Source organism: Haliotis rubra, unplaced genomic scaffold (assembly GCF_003918875.1).
Source record: "Haliotis rubra isolate DU_JTF1 unplaced genomic scaffold, ASM391887v1 Scf227, whole genome shotgun sequence".
NCBI classification, from domain to species: domain Eukaryota; kingdom Metazoa; phylum Mollusca; class Gastropoda; order Lepetellida; family Haliotidae; genus Haliotis; species Haliotis rubra.
Window position 1 is genome coordinate 181,470 of NW_025766303.1, and position 25,347 is coordinate 206,816.

The following is a 25,347-nucleotide window of genomic DNA, read 5'->3' on the forward strand; positions in this document are numbered from 1 at the left end:
CAAAAGGGTAGTGGTGCGGCACCCCTGCACACACACACACCCTAAGTTTGTAATAAACACCACAAACACCCCTGGGTCCGCCTATGGAAATATATATTCATGGTGCTACAATGTTGTATGTTTGATTGGAAGACTTTCTATTCTAATCGAGTAATCGAGGACGAAGGTATAGTCGAGTGCTGAGGTATATTTTATGCACTCAGTTTACTTTGCGAGTTTATTTTCACACCATTTTTACGACCGATACAGGTTTACTGTATCACGGTAAAACATTTACGTGTTACTTATAAATGTTTATATGTAAATTGGCACACAAGTTATATTTTCTTATGAATTCATTTCTCATAAGCAATGTGACACAGCAGCATATGATTCATACGTTTCATTTTTCATATTATTCATTTAAAGTTTGGTACAGTTGATCTGAGTCAGTTAATAGCCAGTCACTGAGAGGAAAATAATATACTATCCCAAAAAAGAAACGCATAGGCGTTTTGTATTTTAAAAATCTATTAATGACCTATGGTGTTCAAACATACGTCAAAATATGTAACAAAAGTGTTGATAACATGATTTTACACAATTGCACAAGTGAAAAATCGACATAACCTGAAAATGTTGATTTTGATGAGATTTCTTACAAGGATTAAAAACGCATCGCCACAACGCAACAGAAATCACCTTCCAGTTGAAATTGTGCAGTAAAGAGCATGCACTGTCTGGCTATAAAAATCCAGATTACTTTCGGAAATCGGCATTCGTTTTGAAGCAGTTTCAAATCACTACGCCACGTCTTTACGCTGCGACACGGAACATCGCCATTGAAAGAATGCACGCTGGAGATTACCAATCTTCTGTTGCCAGGCGTCTGAATGTTAGTCTGAGCACGATATCACGGCTTGCAGCTCGTAACAGGTATATACAGGTATAACAAATGACCGTCCCCGTACAGGCAGACCTCGAGTCACCACTGCAGCCCAAGATCGGCACATCCGGGTACTACATTTGCGTGATCGTACTGCCACGGGTGAGAGCACAGCAGCCAGGGTGCCTGGACGTCGGAGGATATCCGGTCAAACTGTACGGAACAGGTTAAGAAAGATTAAACTGAAAAGCAAGAGACCCGACGTCGGGACCGTGCTAGGTCGTTACCATCGCGCTCAACGTGTCCGTTATCTAAAATCATCCAATTGGTTGTATAGACATTTCCTTTTTCAAAACTGATGTAAAACTTCATGCACTAAAGTCTATTTGTGGACGAGTTATTCATGTCTGAAAATACAACATTTTCGCAACAGATTTCTGGCCTGTGCGTATCTTTTTTGGGATAGTATAGCATAAATGTTCTCAATAATCAGATTTAAGAAACAGTTTGGATAAAGATGAACGAACTGTATAAAACAGTGTGGGATTATTATTGGAGAATGCAGTATATTCAGTTGCTTCATAATACGATACTACTGTATTATCTCCCTTTGATTAGTATTAAAGTAGGTTTCATACGCAAGTCATGTGCAGCGAAGACGATGGTACTGAAATCCTGACGGTGTCCTAAAAAACGCTGCGCTTTTCTCAGACTATGAATAAACAGACCTGTCTTCTGGGGTCATTTACTTTAACGAGAGTTCAATGTATAACATATACAGATTGTATTTCTCACCAATTGGCAGCAGTCATTATTCGCGTATACATGGTCGTGTTTTGGTAATTAAATGTGTAGTTAGCATGATTTTACGCCGCTTCTAGAACTATTCTCGCATTATCATGGCAGGGGACACCTGAAATTGCCCGCAAACATATAGCTGGAATATTTCGGCGTTAAACAACAAACAAACCCAACCTGAAATTGCCTTCCTACTGAACCTATGTGGGGAGTAGAATCCGGCTCTTCAGTATGATAAGCAAACACACGCTTCCCCACCACCCAACTAACATCAGTGGATAGGTATGGTATTACGCCGCTTTTAACAATATTCCAGCAATATCACGGCGGGGGACACCAGAAATGGGCTTCACACATTGTACCCATATGGGGAATCGAACCCAGGTCTTCGGCGTGACGGACGAGCGCTTTAACCACTTGGCTACCCCACCGCCCTCACTGACATGAACAGCCCCTGAGAATATCTGTGGTGACCATGCCACAGTGGTTCTGATGCCGTGATTGTACGTTGGTGTTATATGAATATATATGTTCATCCGCTGTACATATTCTTTCACAATATTTATGTAGATTATAGTGTTTGTGTACTGTGTAATGATAATGTATTTATATGTGATCATATGTCGAAACAAATGACTCACTGTGAAATTATTTTCCGTTTTGAAAACGAGGCACTTGTCTGTCTCACAGTCCATGAACCATAATATTTTATCTTCCGTAAAGCTCTTGCTCTAATTCTTTATCCTTAAATGAACAAAGGCTAGATTTCTCACAGGAATTTCCCATTTCATTGGGTCTCATTTTTATCTTAAATCAAGTTGTTTCTTTCTATCTAAATTATACATGTATACTTTTCATCTGACAAGGCATATCCAGTACGCTATATCTTGATGAGAAACGGTCTTTGTTAAAGATGTTTGTTGTGCTTCCATGTCACGATGTTGCAGCCAAAACACAGCTTCAACTATATACAACACGGAGTTAAACGTTCAACTCCACTGGCATTGGATGTATGATGTATCAAAAATACATTTGTTGAGAATCATTAAACTTATTTTCACGAAACGTAAGAAGAATTGTTTGCTTTGATACACTCGCATCAGTTCAACCAAATATAACCCGAAATGGCTGAATCATTTGTATGGCTTCACGCTCTGCTGCACATACGTGGCCCCGGGTTACCTGCAGATTACACTGCGTCCAGGTCAACAATATTGACAAGACGTCTGTCTATACATAGGCCATAATCACACGTGCCCCACCGAGATCAGGGTCACGTGACAGTCCCAGCTGCGTTTTATTAGTTGTCCAAGCATCGCTTGGTGCGCGAGCAGAATTAAGTATGAAGTATCCCAACGACAATACTTAAAAACCTTAATTTCATGCACATGTATTCCAATATTCCATGTAAGGTTTGAAAACATGTACGTATATGACGTTGGCCTCTTCTCGGATACCACCCATTCACGATGATCCCGTGAAGATCAGGGTTAGATTTGATCTTCAGCAATCCAAGCTTGTGCGGGGCGACTAACGGGAGCGAGTGGTTATGCATCTTAACTGACTGACTGACTGAGTTTGGTTTTACGCCGCTTTTAGCAATATTCCAGCAATATCACGGCGGGGGACACCAGAAATGGGCTTCACACATTGTACACATGTGGGGATTCGAACCCGGGTCTACCCCACCGCCCCTTATGCATCTTAACACATTAATTAGTATAGGCGACATGTGGGCATATCATTTGCACAGGTGCAATATATTAATATGACCCTATCTGCGGATGGTCAGGTTGGCTGGCATGGTCCGAGCATATCTCCGCATCCTAGATCTATGCTCATGATGTCGATCACTGCATTAACTGGTCCAGAGCAGGTGCGTAGCAAGCCAATTTTTTCGTGGAAGCCCGATAGGTTGAAAAGCTTTATATTTAGACGGTATTGAGGGCTTGCCCAACCTTTTTAGTGTCAATCATGTGTAAGCCCGGGCTTTTTTCATAATGGTAGCTACGCCCCTGCAGAGTCAGTTACAGACCGTCGTCATTAGTACTGAGTGCGATATTAAACAAACAACAGAACACTACACGCAGCATCACAACCTAGAAAGGAGAACGAGTCCATGGTTAGGTTATGGTCTACAGCGAATAATTTCATAGCAGATGTTTCCATGACGTGACCCGTGAAGATCCGTGTTATAATTGGCCTTCAGCATCCCATGCTTGTCGTAAGTGGCGACTAACAGGATCGCGTGGTCAGGCTCTCTGACTTGGTTGACACATCTCATCGTATCCCAATTCCGTAGATCGATGCTCATGCTGTTGATCACTGGCTTGTCTGGCGCAGATTCGATTATTTACAGATCGCAGCCTTATAGCTGGAATATTGCTGAGTGCGGCGTAAAAAATAAACTCACTCTGCATGACCTAGCAAACAAACTTCATTCCAATCATGCACACCGCCAACGGTGCGTTATGCATCTTAACACATGTATTAGTATGGGCGACATGCGTGGATATCATTTGCGCAGGTGCGATATATTAATATCACCCTATCTTGTTAGCCATTCGTATTATCTGTATTATATAGCCTCATAATAAATCATTGGATGTTATTAGGTTGTGTTTTGACTACAGTGTGAATTTATAGTAACTATACTGGCACAGATACCCTGTCAATAAGACACAGAAGGAGCTACAGCATTTATATCAACATAATGATTTGTTTTGTACCAAACGCCACATAAATATGTTCCGAAGCCATAAAGTAAAAAGCGTTATGATGATATTGTCATAACAACCAACCGTTTCAACCCTCTGCAAACCGATTTGCTATTTTTATCACGCAAATCACTATGGGAGACAATTGTCGGACAGTTTATGCATTGTTTCATGACTATAAATGCTGGCTGTCGCCATGACAACAAAAGGTGACTTGTTTGTATAGTTGAAGCACATTCCATAGTTGACTTGGTCTGGTGTCCTTGTAAGTCAGAATCTTACAAAAGGTATCGGATGTTACCTATCCTCATTATCACTATGTATTCGGTTGAGGACTCCTTGGCATGTTGAAATGAATGTGTACGTATACTAGGTCATCCCTCCATGTCCGTACACCAGGTCATCCTTTCATATCCGTACACCAGGTCATCCTTCCTTGTCCGTACACCAGGTCACCCCACCATATCCGTACACCAGGTCACCCTTTCATATCCGTACACCAGGCCATCCCTCCATATCCATACACCAGGTCATCCCTCTATGTCCGTACACCAGGTCATCCTTTCATATCCGTACACAAGGCCATCCGTCCTTGTCCGTACACTAGGTCATCCCTCCATGTCCGTACACTAGGTCTCCCCACCATGACCGTACACCAGGTCATCCCACCATGTCCGTACACCAGGTCATCCCACCATGTCCGTACACCAGGTCATCCCACCATGTCCGTACACCAGGTCATCCTTTCATATCCGTACACCAGGCCATCCTTCCTTGTTCATACACCAGGTCATCCCACCATGTCTGTACACCAGGTAACCTCAACATGTCCGTACACCAGGTCATCCCTCCATGTCCGTACACCAGGTCATCCCACCATGTCCGTACACCAGGTCATCCCACCATGTCCGTACACCAGGTCATCCTTCCATGTCCGTACACCAGGTCATCCCACCATGTCCGTACACCAGGTCATCCTTCCTTGTCCGTACACCAGGTCATCCCTCCGTGTCCGTACACCAGGTCATCCTTTCATATCCGTACACCAGGTCATCCTTCCTTGTCCGTACACCAGGTCACCCCACCATGTCCGTACACCAGGTCATCCCACCATGTCCGTACACCAGGTCATCCCACCATGTCCGTACACCAGGTTATCCCACCATGTCCGTACACCAGGTCATCCCACAATGTCCGTACACCAGGTCATCCCACCATGTCCGTACACCAGGTCATCCTTCCTTGTCCGTATACCAGGTCATCCCACCATGTCCGTACACCAGGTCATCCCACCATGTCTGTACACCAGGTCATCCTTCCTTGTCCGTACACCAGGTCATCCCACCATGTCCGTACACCAGGTCATCCCAACCATGTCCGTACACCAGGTCATCCTTTCATGTCCGTACACCAGGTCATCCTACCATGTCCGTACACCAGGTCATCCCACCATGTCCGTACACCAGGTCATCCCACCATGTCCGTACACCAGGTCACCCCACCATGTCCGTACGCCAGGTCACCTCACCATGTCCGTACACCAGGTCACCTCACCATGTCCGTACACTAGGTCACCCCAACATGTCCGTACACCAGGTCATCCCACCATGTCCGTACACCAGGTCATCCCACCATGTCTGTACACCAGGTCATCCCACCATGTCCGTACACCAGGTCATCCCACCATGTCCGTACACCAGGTCATCCCACCATGTCCGTACACCAGTCATCCCACCATGTCTGTACACCAGGTCATCCCACCATGTCCGTACACCAGGTCATCCCACCATGTCTGTACTCCAGGTCAGGTCTCCCACCATGTCGTACATACACCAGGTCACCTCACCATGTCCGTACACCAGGTTATCCCACCATGTCAGTACATACCAGGTCATCTCACCATGTCCGTACATACAGGTCATCCCTAACATGTCCGTACACCAGGTCATCCCACCATGTCCGTACACCAGGTCACCCCACCATGTCTGTACACCAGGTCATCCTCACCATGTCCGTACACTAGGTCATCCCCACCATGTCTGTACACCAGGTCATCCCTCACCATGTCCGTACACACCAGGTCATCTCCCACCATGTACATTACACCAGGTCACCCAACCATGTCCGTACACCAGGTCATCCCACCATGTCTGTACACCAGGTCATCCAACCATGTCCGTACACCAGGTCATCCCACCATGTCTACATACTCCAGGTCACCCCACCATGTCATCCGTACACCAGGTCATCTCACCATGTCAGTACGTACACCAGGTTATCCCACCATATCCGTACACCAGGTCACCTCACCATGTCCGTACACCAGGTTATCCCACCATATCCGTACACCAGGTCACCTCACCATGTCCGTACACCAGGTCACCCCAACATGTCCGTACACCAGGTCATCCCACAATGTCCGTACACTAGGTCACCCCACCATGGCTGTACACCAGGTCACCTCACCATGTCCGTACACTAGGTCACCCCACCATGTCTGTACACCAGGTCACCTCACCATGTCCGTACACTAGGTCACCCCACCATGTCCGTACACCAGGTCACCCAACCATGTCCGTACACCAGTCACCCCACCATGTCTGTACACCAGGTCACCCAACCATGTCCGTACACCAGGTCACCCCACCATGTCTGTACACCAGGTCACCCCACCATATCCGTACACCAGGTCACCTCACCATGTCCGTACACCAGGTCATCCCACCATATCCGTACACCAGGTCACCCCACCATGTCCGTACACCAGGTCACCCCACCATGTCCGTACACCAGGTCATCCCACCATGTCCGTACACCAGGTCATCCCCACCATGGCTGTACACCAGGTCACCCTCACCACCATGTCCGTACACCAGGTCACCATGTCCCACCATGTCCGTACACACCAGGTCATCCCACCATGTCCGTACACCAGGTCATCCCACAATGTCCGTACACCAGGTCATCCCACCATGTCCGTACACCAGGTCACCCAACCATGTCCGTACACCAGGCCATCCCTCGAAGTTCGTATCCAAGGTTACCTGCTATGTCCTAACATCAGATTAACACCACCCACCCCCCACTCCCCACACCCCCACCCCTTCCCCACTGTGTCTCGGAGGGCTGCAGGTATAGTGTCGCGAAATGCTTGAGTGTGCAGTGAGGCGTGGTCCAGATCTGAATTATTCACGAGGGGAAGGTGTGGAGAGGGAGGAAAGTAGACGGGTTAGGGTAGGGATGGAGGGGAGAGATCTTATCAGGCCTATAAACAGAAAGGAAAGTCTGGGGACATCAACAACCTTATAAAAATCAGGGCCTGGAAATTCCAGATTCTGGTTGTCATATGCTTATTGCTGACGTTCATGTATTTAATGAATATAATTTTAAAAGCATTAAATGTATCAGCACCACGGTAGCCTTGTGCTTAACTCACTGAAATAGGTTGCCAGTTCAATTTGAGATACATTTCTTTACAGCATTCCAAACATTGCCTTCTGTTACCATTGTCATGTATGTTGTGCCGATTATTTTCAAAAGAAATTTAAAGCGAATCTCTGACTAATGACGTTTAACACAATGCCAAACCTACTCTCCGTGCGGTGCCTTCTAGAAGTCCAGGAAATGACCACAAATTATCGAGGTGTTATTCTACGACAGCAAAGTACCGTCAAACAGTAGGATGACGTCACAAGAAGGTTCAAGAACCTCATTCGCCCAGTATTCAGTGTTTGCACATTTGGGAAAGAAATACAAACCATGAAAGTAGACATTTATCTAACAGCAAAATCTGTTTCATTTTAAAGAATGCCATTACAAAGGTTAGTCTGCAGGTTCTCACTGCCATATTTCAATATATTCACGTATGTCATGTTGGTTTGTTAACTTCAATTCATTAAATGAAAACTGAGCGATCTTTCATTTTACAGGCAGTGAAACATTTATTTACTCGGAAATGGGATGAGACATTCCTTATCCTATTGTCTCTTGTCTAATTGATTATCGACTAGCTGAAGCGCGTCCGAACGTTCATCGACAGGTGAGAGAGAGCGAGGCCAACAACGTCAACGCGCAGCAAACTCGACAGAAGACGCGCGCATGCGGAACAGGTATACAGAACGTTGACTACACCTGGACGTTCACCAGCTGAGGCAGTTGTCGCAGGCTGTAGAGGAGGCTGGGCGTGCTGATGAAACAGGCATCTACAGGTACGTTTACAGACCGATACACCACTCGCCATCTCAGAACTCTATTACAACAGGTGCGAGTCTTTGTGTTCAAGAACATCACCAGTGTGTGCCTCTGTGCATATTGGTATACCCACTGTGTTCAGTACTATCTGGATGCTGGGTGCAGTAGAGGATTACATTCAATATATTCAGGTCACGAGTGTGGAAGCAGTTCTCTGTGAAAGGATGTTACGCTTGAATGCGTTTAAATGGGTCAGCTTGTTGATATGACGAAGACGATATTAATAATACCTCTCTATGGATTTGACAACAAAATCGTAGAATTTATACCATATACACAACAGGCTAAAGTTTAGAAGTGTATAGATATTCTATTATATTCTATGATTATGTTCTATGAACAGATTCAATAGAATTGTGGGGCACGAATCAAAGTGTATGAATGTTTGGGGTTTTTAAGATGTGGATTTAACCCACTTTAAACTGGGGATTATAAGAGTTTTTCAACTTTGTTTACCCTTGGTTAACGTAAATAACATCCCTCATTCCTTACAACAGAATACACGTTCTGGGCACTGGATCTTATTGAACTAGTATTGCCAATGGAAACATGCAGTGTTGTAATGACATAAAGAACGTCACCAGACCAGGTTAGGTGTCTCTCCATCTCTCTTATTCATTCATGTTTCTGGGTTCGGGATTTTCAAAGGCATATGACCAGAATAGGACTTTTCTGTACAAAAAAACTGTAAGCATATCTGTGACCTCCAAATGAACTTTATATCAAATGTTTGTACTATTTCTATGTACTTCTTTTGTCAAGATCAGCATGAGTCTAGACCTACTTATAATCAGATTTTAGAAAAGATAGTTTCTGCAAACTGCATAAATCTGCCCTTTTGGAACAGTTACGGCTTGGATACAGTTTAGTTGTATGTCCGAAATATTTAGTGGATGAAAATATACAGGTTTGACCTCTTTTCTGAAAGTTTTCCTCATTTCCTAAATCATTTCGTCGGCCAATACTGTCGATTATCACACGTTGTAATTGAACTGGACCTGCATTGGTCGGGCATGAACATTCCGAGTTCTGTGCAGGGATTCGAACCATGGACCTTCTGGTCCGAAGTCGAACACCGACCAAAGGAAGTAACCCCCTGACTGAGTAGACGTTAGCTAGTGAGGATGCCATCTGTGGGGTGTTCCTTGTTTCACCATCAACAACGTAAGGAAACACTACCCAAGCTGCATCGGAGACATTGTAGACAGAACAAGAGGACGTTGTAGGATTTCAGATTATATTTGAGGCCCTTTTATGTCTGACAAAACCAAGGCGAATACATAATCATATTCACCTAACATGGACTCTCTGTGGTTGCTACAATCACAGCCTGTTGATTATCGTGAGTTTGACATGCGTATGTTCAAATAACACTTGACAAATAGATTGTGTTTCAAAGCTTACTTTAAGTCGGTTGGTTCACAGGTGGACCCGTCTGTTGTAGTAATTGAACTGACACCTTTGTGGTGGGACCAGATGGTGTGGATGAAAGAACGTATGTGTCATGCATGACTGGGTCATTTCTTCACAAGAGATGTGTTTTGGAGATAGTTCGACAATTCAGTTTTTCTCAAACATGCAGTGATGAGTCATATGAAGCCATGACCCAACATAGCTGTCCAAGTCAGTGCAATTCGATGGGCACAGTTGCATCACTTAGGCGTGCCAGGCCTACAATCATGGGTTCGAATCCCTGATTCGTCCTCATATCTCTCGGTTTGGAGGTTGTCGGTTTAACCCCAAACACGTAAACAGGAAACAACAAGAAGTCACTAAATGCCAGTAACAATAGTAGCAGTGACAATACAACCTTTATGATAGCAAATCTTCTCTTCAGATTCATTGAATCTTCAGAATGTTCATAAGATCCTTCAATCCAAGATTCAGTTTTGTAAACATCAAGCTGACCACCATGACAGTTCGTAGGAAAATGGCATGTGAAATCAGTTGAATATCAAATACATTGTTTTTATTGTTTAAAGAATGTTCATAAGTTCCTTCTTTTCATTGAAGTGTTTGATATGTCAGAAGAAAATATATAGCAGGAAAATTGAAAAAGAGAGTGTCAAACTATATGAATACAAGTTTCGATAAAACGATGCCCTTCATCTTTTAAGTGATGTTTCTGGCATATTATTGACTGACTTCAAGGTCAAGGTCAATGCAAACAAAATATTTATGAAAACAGCGCATTATCCCAATAGGTGGCGATGTTTTGAAAGGACATTCACCCAAACAGGCGATTGGACACGGTCCCCTGGGCACGACCCATACCAGGATACTAGCCGCCAGCTTCAGTCCAATACATCCATGGGATCCCCTCTTTCGCTCTTCCCCATTACATAAGCACATTATTCCCCAAATAGGTCATATATGTTTATTGCATGACTTGTTTGTTTACACCCCAGCACGATGGTTCAGGTCAAGCTTCATCCATGCCCTACCTATTGTATGGCTATGTTGTTTACATGAGTGAACTGACCAGCCAGCCTTCTCATTTGGCAAGATTGTATTTATCGATAGCATTGTATGCCCTACCAAACAGTTTATGAAGGTGTGAGCTCCGGCACACCTTGTAGATTTATATAGGCTAGGTTATATTGTTATATTTTCTAAAGGGAGCCCATGTGGGATAAACGTTTGAGGCTCCGCAATTCGCTGTGCAGAATTGCGTCCCTTTGGCGTCCCAGAAACCTCTTGCCATTTGGCAAGATTGTATTTATCGATAGCATTGTATGCCCTACCAAACAGTTTATGAAGGTGTGAGCTCCGGCACACCTTGTAGATTTATATAGGCTAGGTTATATTGTTATATTTTCTTAAAGGGAGCCCATGTGGGATAAACGTTTGAGGCTCCGCAATTCGCTGTGCAGAATTGCGTCCCTTTGGCGTCCCAGAAACCTCTTGCCATTTGGCAAGATTGTATTTATCGATAGCATTGTATGCCCTACCAAACAGTTTATGCTCCGGCACACCTTGTAGATTTATATAGGCTAGGTTATATTTTCTTAAAGGGAGCCCATGTGGGATAAACGTTTGAGGCTCCGCAATTCGCTGTGCAGAATTGCGTCCCTTTGGCGTCCCAGAAACCTCTGACTGTCTGGTTCGGTCTGAGTTACCTTAGAAACCCATGCTTGTGTGCTGTCATCAAAGCTTGTAGTGCCAACAACTGAATAACAGGATAAATGGGTAAGACAACAGGATAAATGGGTAAGACAACATGACAGCTGTTGTTGGTGCTCAAATCAAATTTCTCCTAAATCTTAAAACCACTGCTCTTTTTGATGACATGTAATTATTCTTTGAATTATGTACAAGTTTGGGTTTTTCGCATTCTGTAGTTGGGTTCATGTCATTTCAAACCAATCTGTGCTGAATCCGTTTTTTGGGAGTAATTTCCAAATATTCAGATACGAATTTTCTAGTGAACCTCAACACCATATCAGTTGCACACACACAGTCAAACATACACACGCACGCACACAGACACAGAGTCGCACGCAGGCAATCACTCGCACACACGTGTACAAACATACACACAAACCAGCTCCTTGTGAAGATCAGGTTCGGGATCGGGTGGCCAGGCTTGCTGACCTGCTTGATGTATGTCATCGTATCCAAATAGCGCTGACTGAAGCTCGCGATGTCAGTCACTGTATTGTCTGGTCCACACTCGATTACAGCCATCATACAGCCGGAATATTGCTGAGTACGACGCTAAACATAATGACACTAAATACCCGCATCCAAACACACTCCGGTCTCTAACACAAGGGGCAGTAGGGTAGCCTAGTGGTTAAAGTGTTCGCTCGTCACGCTGAAGACCCGGTTCGATTCCCCACATGAGTACAATGTGTGAAGCCCATTCTTGGCGCCCACGCCGTGATATTGCTGGAATATTGCTAAAAGTGGCATAAAACTAAACTCACTCACTCACTCTGACACAGCTGACGGTAGAGTGTTTAAGGGTTCTGTAAACCTACAGGTGCTCATCAAGTCCAATATTACGAATACAGTCAACAATAGAAGTGACCTTTGGTTAACCTTACGTTTACAAGGGTCACATGTGTCATGGTGCACGCTTCATCGACCAACTAATTGCTTTTATTAACACCAAGTGTTCACGCTGTACCACACACTGTCACACACATCAACACAGACATCGATAACCGGTTTGCCCTCGGTCATGGCATTCATCGACAGACATGGCCAGCATATGAAACAGAAGCTAGTAGCTACTTAACGCACATCGCTTTACTGGATGTACGTAAACATGTACGTACTACATGTCGTTTTAGATAAAATACTTACTGAAGCCGAACAAACCATGCTGTCGGCATCCTATATTGATTTACATATATGCTAAAACTAAAATACTAGCAATTGTACGGTTTTTCATAAGAATATATTCATATATATGGAAATTACAGATAATCGTTTTTAAAAAGTTTATAGTATCAAAAATGACAGCGTTTGAGGCGATCAGTGTAAGGCCGAGTTCTACCTAGATTTGCAACCAAACATGTAAGGCCGAGTTCTACCTAGATTTGCAACCAAACATGTGAGGCCGAGTTCTACCTAGATTTGCAACCAAACATGTAAGGCCGAGTTCTACCTAGATTTGTAACCAAACATGTGAGGCCGAGTTCTACCTAGATTTGCAACCAAACATGAGGCCGAGCTCTACCTAGATTTGTAACCAAACATGAGAGGCCGAGCTCTACCTAGATTTGCAACCAAACATGTAAGGCCGAGTTCTACCTAGATTTGCAACCAAACATGTAAGGCCGAGTTCTACCTAGATTTGCAACCAAACATGAGAGGCCGAGTTCTACCTAGATTTGCAACCAAACATGTAAGGCCGAGTTCTACCTAGATTTGCAACCAAACATGTAAGGCCGAGCTCTACCTAGATTTGCAACCAAACATGAGAGGCCGAGTTCTACCTAGATTTGCAACCAAACATGTAAGGTCGAGTTCTACCTAGATTTGCAACCAAACATGTAAGGCCGAGTTCTAGATTTGCAACCTAGATTTGCAACCAAACATAACCAAACATGTGAGGCCGAGTTCTACCTAGATTTGCAACCAAACATGAGAGGCCGAGTTCTACCTAGATTTGCAACCAAACATGAGAGGCCGAGTTCTACCTAGATTTGCAACCAAACATGTAAGGCCGAGTTCTACCTAGATTTGCAACCAAACATGTAAGGCCGAGCTCTACCTAGATTTTTGCTAATTGCAAACATGTAAGGCCGAGTTCTACCTAGATTTGCAACCAAACATGAGAGGCCGAGTTCTACCTAGATTTGCAACCAAACATGTAAGGCCGAGTTCTACCTAGATTTGCAACCAAACATGATTTGCAACCAAACAGGCCGAGTTCTACCTAGATTTGCAACCAAACATGTAAGGCCGAGCTCTACCTAGATTTGCAACCAAACATGTAAGGTCGAGTTCTACCTAGATTTGCAACCAAACATGTAAGGTCGAGTTCTACCTAGATTTGCAACCAAACATGTGAGGTATTATATTTTTGATATTTCATTTTATGAACTATACAAGGAATATATCTAAAATATCTCTGGGCACTATTTGAAAAATGAACACGCCTAAATTATTTCGTGTCTGAAATCAGTTATGATGGGTAGTGTATTCGGTACTGATACGGACAGGGTTAGAAACATGCTAACAATGAATCTCTCATGACCGCGACAGAATGAGGCGCAGAAAATGCATTATTCGTGTCATAAAGTAAGCACACCTGTATATCTCGGCCAAGGTAACCCGGATGTGCAGGCTGACTGCATGACAGGATTTTGATAATCAAGTGATGTAGACGCTGTTGGTCCCTTGAGGTTTCCCTAAAGTGAACAAATCTACAGCGATTTGGTGATAATGGCTGATATTTTCCGGGTTTGCGAGAACAAAATGCTAAAAAACAATAGACAATAATTATATCAGAAGTGTCAAACATCAAAAAGTCGATGCACCTGGATGTCGATATTGAGGCAACAAGTCTCATGTATTGTACTGTGAAGCATTTCGAGACGGGGGTCATCTCAAAAGCAATATTTTAAAAATCTGTAATCCTTGCAAAAACACGAGGGCCTGTGTTCTGTAGTGCAAGAGTTGTTTTTCCCCGATCCCCGTTGTGCGTTCTCCAGGTGTGATCAATTTTCCCTTGTTTTTGATCAAAGCTTGTAACGATAGTTACAAATGCCAGTCTCTTACAGTGATGATGTTGTTTAAAGAGATTACCAATGTGTTCATTCGCCGGTAAAAAGCTGAGTGTCAAAGCTTGTGTCTGTTCCGTGCACATGCTTGATTATTTTCCCAATTAAAAACATAGGGCTCTATACGTTCTTGGTCCATATCCATCTTTCTCCTCCAGTAACGAATCAAGCATATATCTTGTCGTACACTTAGTTGCAGGGTTCCATGCCTTGTCACCAATAACTTCTTCATTAGCCTCGACTTCAATAGCCTAGACCTAGGTAAAATCTCACAGCACTGTTTTGCATTGCGTTGATTGATGAATAGTCCTCTGTTCCATAGATTGAAATGCCTTAAGTTATATCTGGCCAAAGTAATGCATCGTACAGTTTGGTAAATGTTTTGAAACCGAGTTGCCTACTCGGTAACAATAGGTCTACCTTCGCGGTTTGTTCAGACTGTATTTTAGGCGGACGTCTGCGTTCTTGAGTCTTTTACATGTAAACAATTAACTACTTGGAGTACTTGCAACCTATGTTACACGTGACATGCTTAGTTGATACCTTGTGCTAGTTTAGTCCACAATCTCAAACATAAGACAACAAACTCGTTGTAAATATATATAATAATTATAAAAACATTCAATTAAGTCTTCATTTATTAGTCACGTGATCAAAGCGGGTCCGGGTAACGTGACGGGTACCCGGGTCCAACTCATTACCCACCCGTCCCGGGTACCCGGGTTACCCGTCCCAGCCCTAATGTGTATGTGTCGTGATGATGTTCTGTGCTATGGGTGCCTGCTGGATACATCGACTTTAGGTGTGGAAGCAGTTCAAATGTTCGATGTCTCTTAAAATCGTAATCCTTCATATTTCTATTTTGTTAGAAGACCTCAACCTCCCCACACAATTAAGGACTTGTAGTTTAAATTTATCAGCGAACTTGTGATGCAAAACGCTGAAAATGTAAACTGGTTCCACTGTAGTTTCGCGCAGCAGTGTTTGCGCGCTGGTGTAGACAGGAGACCAGTAAATCCGAATGCACATCGTGTCCTTTCCAGTATTTTATAGTTGTGTTAGCAGATACAGCCTATTTAAGTCATGTCACGCTGTGCATGGTTAGCAATCATACCGCGTTTTGATGGAAAAGTATATAATGTACACCAGCCGCGACATTTTATGACGCCAGCTGTTGATTCTGTTCAGACATGTAACACCATGTAGATAATTGAATGCTGGCATACCTGACATGGCAAGGAAACAGAACCTCTTCCTCTAGAAGGTAACACCTGTTCAATTCCTTTTTATGATTCTGTGTAACACATATGTGCTTCTGTACAACTAGCAAGTGCTTCTGTACAACTAGCAATTTCTTCTGTACAACCAGCAAGTGCTTCTGTACAACTAGCAAGTACTTCTGTACAACTAGCAAGTACTTCTGTACAACTAGCAAGTACTTCTGTACAAGTAGCAAGTTCTTCTGTAAAACTAGCAAGTGCTTCTGAACAACTAGCAAGTGCTTCTGTACAACTAGCAAGTACTTCTGTACAACTAGCGAGTGCTTCTGTACAACTAGCAAGTACTTCTGTACAAGTAGTAAGTGCTTCTGTACAACTAGCAAGTGCTTCTGTACATATACAAATAGCAAGTGCTTCTGTACAACTAGCAAGTGCTTCTGTACAACTAGCAAGTGCCTCTGTACAACTAGCAAGTTCTTCTGTACAACTAGGAAGTGCTTCTGTACAAGTAGCAAGTACTTCTGTACAACTAGCAAGTTCTTCTGTACAACTAGCAAGTTCTTCTGTATAACTAGCAAGTTCTTCTGTACAAGTAGCAAGTACTTCTGTACAAGTAGCAAGTGTTTCTGTACAAGTAGCAAGTTCTTCTGTACAACTAGGAAGTGCCTCTGTACAACTAGCAAGTACTTCTGTACAACTAGCAAGTGCTTCTGTACAACTAGCAAGTGCTTCTGTACAACTAGCAAGTGCTTCTGTACAACTAGCAAGTGCTTCTGTACAACTAGCAAGTGCTTCTGTACAACTAGCAAGTTCTTCTGTACAACTAGCAAGTGCTTCTGTACTAGCAAGTGCTTCTAGCAACAACTAGCAAGTACTTCTGTACAACTAGCAAGTGCTTCTGTACAACTAGCAAGTAACTTCTGTACAACTAGCAAGTGCTTCTGTACAACTAGCAAGTGCTTCTGTACAACTAGCAAGTGCTTCTGTACAACTAGCAAGTGCTTCTGTACAACTAGCAAGTGCTTCTGTACAACTAGCAAGTACTTCTGTACAACTAGCTGTAAGTGCTTCTGTACAACTAGCAAGTGCTTCTGTACAACTAGCAAGTGCTTCTGTACAACTAGCAAGTGCTTCTGTACAACTAGCAAGTGCTTCTGTACAACTAGCAAGCTTCTGTACAAAGTTCTTCTGTACAAAGTACTTCTGTACAACTAGCAGCAAGTTCTTCTGTACAACAGCAAGTACTTCTGTACAACTAGCAAGATCTTTTGTACAAGTAGCAAGTACTTCTGTACAACTAGCAAGTACTTCTGTACAACTAGCAAGTGCTTCTGTACAACTAGTGCTTCTGTACAACTAGCAAGTACTTCTGTACAACTAGCAAGTGCTTCTGTACAACTAGCAAGTGCTTCTGTACAACTAGCAAGTGCTTCTGTACAAGTAGCAAGTGCTTCTGTACAACTAGCAAGTGCTTCTGTACAACTAGCAAGTGCTTCTGTACAACTAGCAAGTGCTTCTGTACAACTAGCAAGTACTTCTGTACAACTAGCAAGTGCTTCTGTACAACTAGCAAGTGCTTCTGTACAACTAGCAAGTGCTTCTGTACAACTAGCAAGTGCTTCTGTACAACTAGCAAGTGCTTCTGTACAAGTAGCAAGTGCTTCTGTACAACTAGCAAGTACTTCTGTACAACTAGCAAGTACTTCTGTACAACTAGCAAGTGCTTCTGTACAACTAGCAAGTGCTTCTGTACAACTAGCAAGTGCTTCTGTACAACTAGCAAGTGCTTCTGTACAACTAGTAAGTTCTTCTGTACAACTAGCAAGTGCTTCTGTACAAGTAGCAAGTACTTCTGTACAACTAGCAAGTGCTTCTGTACAACTAGCAAGTACTTCTGTACAACTAGCAAGTACTTCTGTACAACTAGCAAGTGCTTCTGTACAACTGTGCCAAGCAAGTGCTTCTGTACAACTAGCAAGTGCTTCTGTACAACTAGCAAGTGCTTCTGTACAACTAGCAAGTGCTTCTGTACAACTAGCAAGTACTTCTGTACAACTAGCAAGTCTTCTGTACAACTAGCAAGTGCTTCTGTACAACTAGTAGCAAGTGCTTCTGTACAACTAGCAAGTGCTTCTGTACAACTAGCAAGTGCTTCTGTACAACTAGCAAGTGCTTCTGTACAACTAGCAAGTACTTCTGTACAACTAGCAAGTGCTTCTGTACAACTAGCAAGTACTTCTGTACAACTAGCAAGTACTTCTGTACAAGTAGCAAGTGCTTCTGTACAACTAGCAAGTGCTTCTGTACAAGTAGCAAGTACTTCTGTACAACTAGCAAGTGCTTCTGTACAACTAGCAAGTGCTTCTGTACAAGTAGCAAGTGCTTCTGTACAACTAGCAAGTGCTTCTGTACAACTAGCAAGTGCTTCTGTACAACTAGCAAGTACTTCTGTACAACTAGCAAGTGCTTCTGTACAAGTAGCAAGTACTTCTGTACAACTAGCAAGTACTTCTGTACAACTAGCAAGTGCTTCTGTACAACTAGCAAGTGCTTCTGTACAACTAGCAAGTGCTTCTGTACAACTAGCAAGTGCTTCTGTACAAGTAGCAAGTGCTTCTGTACAACTAGCAAGTGCTTCTGTACAACTAGCAAGTGCTTCTGTACAACTAGCAAGTGCTTCTGTACAACTAGCAAGTGCTTCTGTACAACTAGCAAGTTCTTCTGTACAACTAGCAAGTGCTTCTGTACAACTAGCAAGTGCTTCTGTACAACTAGCAAGTGCTTCTGTACAAGTAGCAAGTGCTTCTGTACAACTAGCAAGTGCTTCTGTACAACTAGCAAGTGCTTCTGTACAACTAGCAAGATCTTCTGTACAAGTAGCAAGTACTTCTGTACAACTAGCAAGTGCTTCTGTACAACTAGCAAGTACTTCTGTACAACTAGCAAGATCTTCTGTACAAGTAGCAAGTACTTCTGTACAACTAGCAAGTACTTCTGTACAACTAGCAAGTGCTTCTGTACAACTAGTGACTCTGTACAAGAAAGTACTTCTGTACAAGTAGCAAGTACTTCTGTACAAGTAGCAAGTGCTTCTGTACAAGTAGCAAGTGCTTCTGTACAAGTAGCAAGTACTTCTGTACAACTAGCAAGTGCTTCTGTACAACTAGCAAGTGCTTCTGTACAACTAGTGCTTCTGTACAATTAGCAAGTACTTCTGTACAACTAGCAAGTACTTCTGTACAACTAGCAAGTACTTCTGTACAAGTAGCAAGTGCTTCTGTACAACTAGCAAGTGCTTCTGTACAAGTAGCAAGTACTTCTGTACAACTAGCAAAGTGCTTCTGTACAACTAGCAAGTGCTCTCTTCTGTACAAACTAGCAAGTGCTTCTGTACAACTAGCAAGTGCTTCTGTACAACTAGCAAGTGCTTCTGTACAACTAGCAAGTGCTTCTGTACAACTAGCAAGTGCTTCTGTACAACTAGCAAGTACTTCTGTACAAGCAAAGTGCTTCTGTACAAGTAGCTCTACAACTAGCAAGTGCTTCTGTACAACTAGCAAGTGCTTCTGTACAACTAGCAAGTGCTTCTGTACAACTAGCAAGTGCTTCTGTACAAGTCATGAAGTGCTTCTGTACAACTAGCAAGTGCTTCTGTACAACTAGCAAGTGCTTCTGTACAACTAGTAAGTTCTTCTGTACAACTTGTGCCTCTGTACAACTAGCAAGTACTTCTGTACAACTAGCAAGTTCTTCTGTACAACTAGCAAGTGCTTCTGTACAACTAGCAAGTGCTTCTGTACAACAACTAGTACTTCTGTACAACTAGCAAGTGCTTCTGTACAACTAGCAAGTGCTTCTGTACAACTAGCAAGTACTTCTGTACTACTAGCAAGTGCTTCTGTACAACTAGCAAGTTCTTCTGTACAACTAGCAAGTGCTTCTGTACAACTAGTGCCTCTCTCTCTCTCAAGAGTTTACTCAGGTTATGCATGCACACAATGAATATACATGGGAGAAGAAGAACGTTTGTAAATCATAACAAGTACAATATATCAGTACATTCACAGCAAAAATATAATATATATGAAGGCATTAATGAATCACCGTCTTTGTTTTAATAATATTTACAAGCTGGTTGTTATTAGCCCTTTTTACGAGATGTATACGTAGTACTGAAGTATTGATTCAGAGAATGTGTGTCTGGAAAGTGCTATGGGTTACAGTGGTAGTTGGTGTAATTTATTAAATAAGAATACTGATACCTATCATACATCGACCGCTTTAATTATATATTTCGGATCGTATTTATGATCAGATTGGACGCTATAAAATCCTAATACTGTATGAATTTGTATATTTGACACATTGTGTACGGAATGACAGGCTGTTGCTCCACGCCTAAAACAGTGCCTACGTTACATTTGATGGCGTTAATTATCCTTGGTCTAGGACACCCTCGACCTTAAAATACGCAGATGTAAATGAAGGAACATGGCCGACAACTTAAACTGGTACCAACTGTCTGTTAAGGAAAGAAAGTCCCCAGTCTCCCATACCCAAGAGAATCCTACTATTAACATGGAGAAAATGGAAAGATATATGTTCTAGACCGGAAGAGCACAAGCAGTGACAGACCGGAAGAGCACAAGCAGTGACAGACCGGAAGAGCGACCGGGAACCAGATTGCTGGTATCTCAGTTTACAAGCTCCTCTTACTAATGGCGACAGGAACTCAGTTGGGTTAGTTATGCGGGACACTTCTCTAAAAACATGACTACTGATATTAAATTGCAATATCCACACTGCGATTACAATAAACGACGTCGAGCACATTACATCGGCTTGTTGACTGATACTGATAAACACATAATCCGAACCAGCCTTGGATGAACTCACGTCTGGTGAGCCGCCATTTTGAACTTTCATCAGCTGACTCTTGTGAGATCAACATATACCAGGGTAGGTTTAGAAAGACATCTGCGTTGTTTTGGTTCAGGGCTATGCCAACAGCACAGCAATGAACGCGGGTTTACATGCGGCTTAACCCAGCTGCTGCTGCAGACCCATGGAGATCCGGGTTAGAACTGATCTTCAGCAAATGGAAAGGCATCTAGAACGTTTGTGTAAAACGGAAACCTACTTGTTCATGTTGTGTATCTTCTCAGACACCAGCATACAGTGGTCTGTCAAAGCCCACACTTACTGTTCGTTGAAAATACAGGGACGTTTCTCGCGGAAACCTCATCGCTGGTTTGTACAAAGCATTTGCGGCCAAAAATGTGGTTACGATTTCATACGCATTCATAATATATACTTAATGTTCCACATGACGTAAAATTACATTACTACAACACATTTAGAGGGCGTGTGAGACACATGAATGGACATTAATGGAGCTTGTTCTGTACTGGTCGATTGAATCCGTTCTTAATTCATTTATCCACACAGCAAACTAGGAGACAGTCACGTGAAGCACACGTGATCACATCCATGAAGTATGTGCCATTCAGATACAAACCTTGAACTCAAACAGTTCGGGTTTAGCTTAACGCACATGTATAAGCAGGCCTAGACTAACAACTACTCTCTGAAATGAACATATTTTACTGAAAAAAGTTCATAGTAAAAAAAAATATATATATAATGAAAACGAGCCCTGAGACTTTCTTCATTTTCAGAGACTAAACAAATCTGCAGAGGGATAATTTCTTGGAATTTCACATGTACACAGGTTCTTATCACCAATTACTGCGTTAATTGTGTGTGACAGGAATATTTACTGCCCCCACCACCTCTGGGTCCTACTGCCAGCGGTGTGGGCCTGAAGCTGAGGAAATGTAGACTTGCCACATGTTCTAGACTTGCGTGGGCTTTCTTGGATATATTTGCTTCAGGGTCTGTACGACAGACTAAAGCAGGCCGTAACAACGTCTCATAGATATGCATGGAGCCACTTAATTATGATCCAGGTTCCTTATGATGATTGGTTTGTTAGCACTATTCGTGATTCCCATCAGTGCAGTAGACGTTTGGAATTGGGTTCTTCTTCACATTATATACTGACTTGTGGTGTGGCTTAAATAATGTCGCCCACTCAGTCTAACGCTCAAGGAATGGTCTCTGTGCGTTTTACCTCACCCGTTTATAATATAAATCATTATATGTAACAGAATTTCTAATTTTAAGAATAGTCATATTATTTATTTTTCGTTTTAGGCTTGACGGGTCAAGTCAACACAAGAAGACAAACATGTCGCTGATATCCAGCCTTCATGAAGCTATCAAAAATGGCGAGCTGGATACTGTCGTTGGCTTGGTTGAGAGAGGCGCTGACATTAACGCCACCTACATCCGGGAAACGGCCTTCACCCAAGCGCTGGAAGCTGAGCGGTTCAACATAGCAGTTCGTATCATGGGCGCTCGGGCCTTCAACCCTAATGCTGGGAATAAATTTGAACGAACGCCACTTTTCTGTGCTGCAAAAGATGGGAAGTATGAAATCGCTGTAGCCTTGCTTAACAAAGGAGCGGACATAAACCGTGCTGATATTAGGGGAGTTACTCCCCTTGGTGCTACGGGATGGTATGACCGCCACCAGGTGGCACAGCTTCTGATCGACAGGGGTGCTGATATCAACCAACAAGACTCCAGTGGAGAGACGCCTCTATTTCGCGCTTGCGCTAACGTGAGCGTCAAAGTTTCAAAAGTGCTTCTTGAAAATGGAGCTGACAAGAGTCTGCAAACTTATGAAAGCAACAGTTGCCCTCTGTTCACACCCTTAATGGCGGCAATTCCGTCTAAATACCAACTGGAAGTCAGAAGACGTAAGATGACGGACATGATTGGCTTGATGAAGATGATGCTGTCATATGGCTGTGACATCAACATTGTGAACAAGCACATGATGACGGCATTGCACGTCGCCGTCGACCGGAACGAACTCTATGGTGCATGCTTGCTGGCAGACCACGGCTGTGACCTTGAAGCAAAGGACAAGGACGGACTGACACCGCTTCATCTCGCCATCCAACCAAACAGACCACAGTACGAGATGGCCCTATTCCTGCTCCTGTACGGCGCAGACGCCAACTCCAAGTTCAAGGACAAACAAAGTGGAAAGGTCATACTTCCGCTCACACTGGTTATGAAAACCCGACCTGTGAATGAACTTGTGCAGAAACAGAGGGCGAGGTTGTTGCAAGCCCTGATCCCTTCTACGGATCTAAGCGGCAGGAACGTATTCGAGGTGATCGAGACGATGTTGGAGAATCCGCCAGTTCTTCAGGAAGACTTTGATCAGCTTCAGGACTTCAATGTAAATCAGCCTTGCTCCTTACAAGGCCACTGCAGGCGCCGAATTAGGGCGTGCCTTGGTCAGCATCTTCTTAACAAGATTGATGCGTTACCTGTTGGCTGGCAGGTAAAAAAATATGTGGCGTTGGATTGTGATTACAGGCGTCACCATCCTCGTAAGTCGTGTGATATTCACATCTGTGTGCTGGATGCGGAGATGGATCGGCTGAAGGGACTTCTATGCGAGGGTTGTGATGTGAATTCACCGCTTGCTGACAAAATCCCATTGACTCTGGCTGCTCAGACGGGTAATGTGAACGCTTTGAATGTTCTGTTGGAACATGGCGCTGATCCCGCCATGTTGGATCGAGGAGGTCAAAGTGCACTTCATGCAGCTGCCATCAACGGTTCTGACGATGTCGTTAAAGTTTTGTTGACAACCAAATGTGATATAAATGCTCTAAATGCTGCTGGAAATACGGCCGTTCAGGAAGCTGCAAATATGGGCCATTTTGAAACTGTGATGATACTTCTGTACTATGGTGCTAATTCTTCAATTGTCGGGCCTTGTGGAATACCATGCATTCATCTTGCTACCGGAAGTGGCCACCTAAAAGCCGTCGAAAGCATTCTCAAAGTATCCGAGGACATTCGACTTATTGATAAGTTCGGAAACACCCCTTTGCACATTGCTGCCTCGAGAGGCATTATCTACCTCCAAAACAACATTCGACTTCCGGCGCTGTATAAAGAGGAAGTCCTGGAATTATTAGACGCAGTCAAGTTGCCGCTCACATCCGGGTTCCCTCAGTATACCCGGGTTGATGGCGTACACCATCTTGAAGTTGTTGAGATGTTGCTGAAAAGTGGAGTTAACCGACGTGCCTTAAACGCCGATAAGAAACTAGCTTCGGATCTGGCTAACGAATACTTTAAGGATGCTGTTGAACTCATTGTAGGCATATAGGCATGGCTAGTGCAGCACGGATAGCACATGTGCCTTCGACACATTTTAGAAAGTTATTTATTCGCAAATATATGCAATATTTTTAGACAGATTAGCATTTGTGGACTCCTGATTACTGAAATCAAAACCACATATATTACTCGTATGTATGTTTGTTATTTAATGCCTCACACAATACTGCAGCTCTTGGCCGCATGCGTATGATCGAATCTGGACCAGACAAACCAATGATTCATTTTATTAACAATGTTCCACACAAAAGAGGTAAGATGACCCAAACTCACAGCACTTAATCACCAGTGGGCTGAGGGCGTATACGATCTCTGAATGTTTGTGGTCCAAAGATACCAGTGTGTGTACATTCAAGAAGGTGCATATGCTCGTTAATGCGCAAAAATGAATAGGGATGATATTTAAAGGACAGTGTTTTGTATTGATTTGAAAACATGGCTTTAAACACACCATTAAAAATATACAAGAATTTGCTCTTTACTTTCTACCCGATATCTTGCAAACTATAACAAATATATACCTATAACATGCTTAAACATCAGTGAACTCCATCAAGGGGGGTTTTGTGGGTTTGAATTGTTCAACCCGCACTCGGTATTATACATTTCCTGTATACACGTCAAACCAGTGATCGATAACATGAGCAACGATCCATGTTGCGGAGGTACTTCAACACACTATCAACCAATCCAGCGAGCTTGAAGACTTGTCACCACTTCTCACCTTATAAGATATACACAAATTGCAGCGACCAAGCCTTAACACTGGAATACATCTGGAGGTATGAAGTGATGGTAGTGAATGGTTAAAGATGAAGACTTGGTGGTACATGACAATTAACAGAACATGTTGGCTTACATTGTTGTACGGGCGCAAACAAAACAATGCAGATGGACAAATAAAAGGGTAGGGGTGGGGTGGGGGGGTTGTTGTATATTTGAAAAATGAAGGTTTGAGGTGGCTTGATTATTAATGGTCATGAGCATCA

General features: G+C 43.2%; 1 protein-coding gene across 1 annotated transcript; it reads left to right on the top strand.

Moving 5' to 3' along the window:
• Window positions 1-8,481: 8,481 nt before the first annotated feature.
• Window positions 8,482-24,490, top strand: LOC124277755 (ankyrin-1-like). The gene is made up of 2 exons (XM_046713479.1): window positions 8,482-8,588; window positions 22,304-24,490. The coding sequence occupies exon 2, from the start codon at window positions 22,338-22,340 to the stop codon at window positions 24,345-24,347; it is 2,010 nt and encodes a 669-aa protein (XP_046569435.1). The 5' UTR covers window positions 8,482-8,588; window positions 22,304-22,337; the 3' UTR covers window positions 24,348-24,490.
• The last annotated feature ends 857 nt before the right edge of the window (window positions 24,491-25,347 follow it).

Bases quoted from the DNA above. Each gene is read 5' to 3' on its own strand.
- LOC124277755 (XM_046713479.1), top strand. From the start codon at position 22,338: ATGTCGCTGATATCCAGCCTTCATGAAGCTATCAAAAATGGCGAGCTG.